The 6000-nt window shown below is 46.8% G+C and overlaps 1 protein-coding gene across 2 annotated transcripts in view; it reads left to right on the forward strand.

Annotated features, from left to right (window-relative positions):
* Window positions 1-3111, forward strand: part of LOC103307007 (uncharacterized) — a 51627-nt gene extending 48516 nt beyond the window's left edge. For both annotated transcript variants that reach the window (XM_065592269.1, XM_065592268.1), the window contains exon 6: window positions 1577-3111. In XM_065592269.1, the coding sequence (XP_065448341.1) occupies window positions 1577-1833 (257 nt within the window). In that variant the 3' untranslated portion in view covers window positions 1834-3111. The remainder of the gene's footprint in view (window positions 1-1576) is intronic.
* Window positions 3112-6000: the final 2889 nt, after the last annotated feature.

Raw genomic sequence — 6000 nt, forward strand, 5'->3', positions numbered from 1 at the left:
CAGTGGTTTGAGCACTGGCTTGCTAAATCCAGGGTTATGAGTTCAATCCTTGAGGGGGGCCATTTAGGGATCTGGGACAGTCAGGGACAGTACTTGGTTGACCTTTCAAGGTCCCTTCCAGTTCTATGAGATAGGTATCTCCATATATTTATCTATTAATAACTATCATACATAATTCAGTGTATGATGCATTAATTAACATTTTAGATAGAAATGAGGTCACGTCGCAAAATTGCAGTTGCTTTTGTGGACACCTAGAGGATGGGGGATTTGAGAATCTGAGCATGTAGTTTGGCCCATTGCAAAACTTGGAGGCTGAACCAGGATCGGATTCCACAGCGGTGTTTTGGAACCAGGGTTTCAAATCTGGCCCATCTTTAATGTGTGTGTACATGCGAGTGGTATGAGCTCTAAGGCAAACGCTGTAGGAGTCTCTAGTGCTAGGCCCATCTAGGCCCATCCCTAGCATCTGGTAGATTCCCCATATTCTTGCATGTGTATCTGATAGAAAAATAATCTTGACTGGGGCCTACAGAAAGGAAAGGGATACCTGGGCACGCACACACACTGCAGTTGGTTATAAGAAAGGGAGGTGTCGGAAGGATTGCCAAGTAAAGGGAGTTGTATAACCTCACCCTTTGGGCTTTCGGGGTTAAGTAGCTGGGATGTTCCTTCAAATCTATTCCTCTAATTTACAACCTTGGATTGCCAATGCTTCTGCTTTCTAAGACAGTCTTAGTGTTTTGCTGGGACCCCTCTGTATTGTCTCCTTACTGGCTATTTATGGCTATACTCTATTGTAAATGTGTCTACTGTATCCCTTTGTGATTTGTCACCTTTGATGGTTTAAATTAACATAATCCCAGTGATTTCAATGGAGCCACTCCAGTTAATGCCAAGGGAAGATCTGGCCTTGTCTGCAGTTCATATCCAAGACACTTGGGGAAGTGTTGAATGGAAAATTTTGTTTTCCTGTATGGAATTTAGCCTTATGAGATGGTGAGGCAGTCCCAACCTTCTTCCGTATTGTGAGGATTCTCATATACTACAGTGATAGGCAAGGTATAAACCCACAGATAGATTTCAGTTGACCAGTGCAGTGTTGAAGACCTAGAAGCCTAGTCTTACATATCTGGTGAATTTGAATTGAGATGGATTGGATTGGCTGGATCTTGGTGAAGGGGAAAACTCCCCACTGGGGTTAGGTCAGTTCTGCACAGGGCACAAGTCAAACCATAACCCTGCCTGTAATCTATTGATTTGTCTGAATATGCTCCAGCTGAACCTATTCTGTAACCAGTCGTGTGCCCAGAGCACAGTGCAGGCTGGTGTTTGTAGTGCTATTGGGCACCAAGCCCAGGTCCTTTTGCAAATGGGCCCAGGGTGATAAGGTTCAGAAACAAACTGTTGTTGAAGAGTATCTTGTTCTTGTTTCCCCTTCTTGATCAGTAGAGCTGGAATGTGCCATGTGCTATCTGGGATGGGCTTCCACAATGCGGGTGCTACAGAATTGTCTCATCTTTCAGCATTTTATGCCAGTTTTGACCTAACGTGCCCTACCTCTTTTCCCAAACAGGTGCCAGGCTGGTGGAGTCCATTTCCGTCAGCTCTGATGGAAGCATGGACCCCCCTGTGCTCACATCTGCCCTGCCACAAGATACCACTGGGGGAGTCTCCCTGAAGTTACTGGCTGCGGTCAACATAGTCATCCAGAGTCACGGAGCCATCCCAGTGCTGATCTGCAAACTGGATAGCGAAGCCGCCGAAAGAGCATGTTTAACTGGGGAGCTGGGAGTGGGCGAGGGCACGAGACTCTCCCTTGCAAGAGCCTGAAGAAGCTGTCTCTGTAGTAGCTTGTTGGACAGGGGGATTTGTCATCAACTTGTTCCAGTTGGGCCCCAGTATCCACTCCATGATTTATCCATGTCACCGGCGACTCCAGATAAACCATCCGGTGGCAGAGGACTCCTTCATCATTCACTGGCAATACACAGATCCTAGTCTGCATTTTAATGCATCTGTTCTCCAGCCCAGGTCTGACCTGAATGGTGGATAATCCTCTGCTAATGTTTCTTACGTATGTCTTCACTTAAAGAGGCACATAAAGCCATGTAGCAGGCAGCCAGCTGGGAAATGGGCTCAGCTTTTCAGCTGAGGATTAATAAATTAATATTAGCGCAGCAATTTGGGGCTGTAAAGTGCTGTGCAAGTGCTAAATATTTTAGTATGATATAGAGGGGACTTTGATGTGAATTCTCAGGTTATCTGATTCATTCTAGACCATGGTGTCTGAAATTCCATTCTGCTGCTGGAAGCTGCCCTAGAAACACTTCTATATGAAGTGCCAATGCCAAAATTTCAGACTTGGGTGCTTAAAGTTAAGCACCTATGTTCATATTTGGGCACCTAATTAAATAGTCTAGCTACTCACAGTTCTGTTTGTCGGTCTAGATGCTTGTATGACCCCCCAATACGCGAGTGTGTGAGTGCTGCACAGATACTAACGTAACCCTTGCAATTTCCATGTGAAGCAGTTCAGTATTAACCCAGCTTTACAGATGGAAAACTGAGATGCAGAGAGATTAAGGTCAGACTTTTCAAAACAACTCAGCGCCCAATATTGGGGCCGGTTTTTCAAAAGAGCTGAACATGTTGGCTGCTGACCACTTTTGAAAACCTGGCCCTTACTAAAGAGAAGAAGTATCATCCGTAAGTTATTTTCCAATTTTGCAACTTTTAAGGTCATGTTCACTGGTGCGCGCTGACTGCATTATGCCACTCTGGAGCAGCACAGAGCAGCCAGAATTTACTGGCTCGCTAAATAGGTGCTTTGCATTACCACAGCAGAGCAAAGAAGGTGGAGTATATACCTCAGAATTCTTCCATAACAACATAATTCTAAGGATTGTAGTTTCTTTATTATTGATTGTTTGAATGTCTGTGAGAGTATAATCTGGCCCGTACCAATAGGATATATTTGAAATTAGGATGTGCCAAAAATTTGGACAGGTAAGATTTTGCAAGGGCGAAATACAGGCGGAAGAAAAATATGTCTCAAAAATATTGTTACAAATAAAATTCCATGCCAGTGATCACTTGGAGGAATAATAATACATGTGGCTGGTTCTTGCATCAAGTAAGTATAATGTTTATACAGTGCATTCTTCATTGGCGCCCTTTCCACAAGAGGCACTAGGGTACAGGAGGGGATTGCTTTCACGAGAGCTGCTGCAGCCCTGGGTCTGGTGCAGCAAGAACTGCAACTGCAGGATGCAATAGCTGAAGACACAGAGGGGTGGGGAGAACTGCAGTAATGGATGTAATTTTGTGGGGGAATGGGGCAGGAGTACGGTTATTCCCCAACTTTCAACCTGGGATGGACAACAACATTTTTCCCTCCAAATTTCACCCTCCTCCAAGTTAGGTCTTCTTCTTACATGGGTTATGGAGGTTTGCAACCATGGTAGTCAGTTCTATTCAGTCCCTCCTCTATTTCGCCCCCCTTGGAGGAAAGGATGGCAGCAGAGGGGAATCTGGGGCTGCTGCTTTATTGCAGAAACACTTAGTGATTTCTCCTGGCCTCCAGCTCCTCAGTTAGACAGGCAGGCGGCTGCTGTCTAGAACCTGGAGGTGGCTCCATTCCAACATGCCTGCTTCCCTCTGTGATAGGGTGTTCACCCCACACTTGCCCTGAGAGGGTTAAGGCAGACTGAGAAGGGGGCTAATTAACCCAACAGGCCACAGTGGAGAGGAATCGGGTGGCTAAGCAATCCTGGTTGAATGAGGAGGCCCAGCTGAGGACTATAAAGGCAGGAAATTGGCAGCAGAAAGGAGCTGCTGAGGAAACCTGTAGTCCCTCCCTGGCAGAAGGGAGGAGTGTTTGGAGGCTACAGGGACAGTAGCCCAAAGTTACTCCCTGGGAGGGGGGAGTTATGCGGTTGGCGAACCCAGCTGGAGTGCTAGATGGTAGGAGAGGGCTTAGAGACAGGCCGTAAGGTCTAGAATGGAACAGGCCTTGGCTACCAGCTAGTGGGTCCCCAGAATAGAGGGCAGGCCCTGGTTCCCCTGCCAGCCGCTGAGGGAGTGGAACTAGGAGGCAGTGAATGGGAAGCCTGCCTAGGACTGCTGGCGAGGAAAGACTTCCCAACCCCAGAAGGGGAAGATATGGCTAGTGACCTGGCTGCAGGGCTAAGTCACCAAGAGGCAGCAGCAACTCATGGAGCGAGAGGGGCTGCAGAGGCAGAGCGATGGTGTGCAACTGCAGGAAGGGGCCTTGATCTGGAGAGCTATTCCTCAGAATGACCAGGAGGAGGTGCCAATCGAGCAGTGAGCAGGGCACCCCCCTCACATCCTCCCCTCCCAGCTCACTTTGTAAAGGAGGGCATCCTAGTTGGCCACAGAGGAGGCTGAGCTGGTTATAGTGGAGACTGGGCCCCTGCCATGTTGAGGTACAAGGGAGAGGAGCTGGGAAGACCAGGCCCTGGAGAGGGGAATGAGGGGACCTGGCCACTGAGGGAAGCCTGGGGGGGACAGGCTTGGGAGAGCTTTTGGAACGGCAGCTGGGGACAAAATCTCGGCAGGGAGCCTTGAGGCGAGTTGTGGGTCTAGGCAGGGAGGTTGGTGTGAGATGGAGCATTTTGTGGGGAGAGGTTGGAGGGAGTGAGGGGGGTGTTTGGTGTGAGCGGTGGGTGGAGTCTTGTGGGTGGTGGAAACAGCTGGTTGCAATTTCTGAACCAGAAAATTTTCCTCTGGAAAAAGTGGAGTTTTGTTGAAAATGATTTTTTCTCCCCACAGGAAAATGGCAGTTTTTGACCCAAACAATAGAAAATTTTGAAACAAAACAATTTTGAGAACAGAAAAAAATTAAAATTGTCCTTGTTTGCACTTTTCTGTTCTTCACTCTCTGACTTTTCAGATCATCATCAGCTCTGGGAAAATCACCAAGTGGCAAAAAGAAAATGCAACTGTCACTCTGCGACTTGTCTGACTTGGCCAAAGTAGAAATTTTGAAAAGCTACAGAGTGAGCAAAGAAAAAAGAGGGGTGGGGAGAACCCCAATCCTCGCCATTATTCATTTTATTGCAGTGAGTGGCATAAAGGAAGAAAGGGAGAGGCAAGAAGGGGAAAGGAAACTTCAAAAATTCAAATATTTTTGGGAGAAAAATTAATGGAAAATGTTCAGTTTCAAACCCTGTGAAATGGAAACAACCTAAGGTGTAATTTAGTCAAATCCGTGCAAACGGCTATGTAGACACTCCTATTTTGGTGTAAGTGGGCTTACTGTGGTTTAGTTTACCTGAAATAAACCACTCTTAAGCTGGAATAGGAGTGGGCATACAGGCACTTGCACCACTTGAACTAAACCCAGGCAGAGTTAATAGATGCTTGTATTTTAAGACCAGAAGAGACCATTCTAATCCTCTAGTCTAATCTCCTGCATGGCATAGGCCAGAGAATCCCATCCAATGATTGCTGCATCAGGTCTACACCTTGAGCGAGACTGACTATATCTACATGTGTTCTGAAATTAGTTATTTTGTGGGTTTTTATCCTGGGTATAAGTCTTTGTATGTTATGGGTAAAATAAGTTGTCACTTTTAGGAAAAATAATGATGGCTACTCAGGAGACCACACCAAGGCAGCAAATTATATGTGCTCTATAAGTTTGCAATATGTTTTATTTCATAGCAAAGAGGCAAATTTTCCATCCATACAGTAATGTGTAAATATATGCCGTACCCTGCCTGGCTAACCAAACACACAGACTGATGCATGAACTTTCATGACATGTTCTGAGTGGGAAAAGTCTCCCACCTTGTCTCTTACAATTAGGGTGACCAGATCACCCAAGACAAATATCGGGACGCGGGGGGGGGGGCCAAAAAAAAAAAACCCTCCGCAAGCGCTGGAGGGAGGCCCGGGAGACGCAGGGGAAGCACGGGGCCGGGGTGAGTAACAGTCCGGCCTGGTCCCTTGCAGGCAGGACTCAGTTGGGTGGTT

The sequence above is a fragment of the Chrysemys picta genome, chromosome 4 (assembly GCF_011386835.1).
Source record: "Chrysemys picta bellii isolate R12L10 chromosome 4, ASM1138683v2, whole genome shotgun sequence".
NCBI classification, from domain to species: domain Eukaryota; kingdom Metazoa; phylum Chordata; order Testudines; family Emydidae; genus Chrysemys; species Chrysemys picta.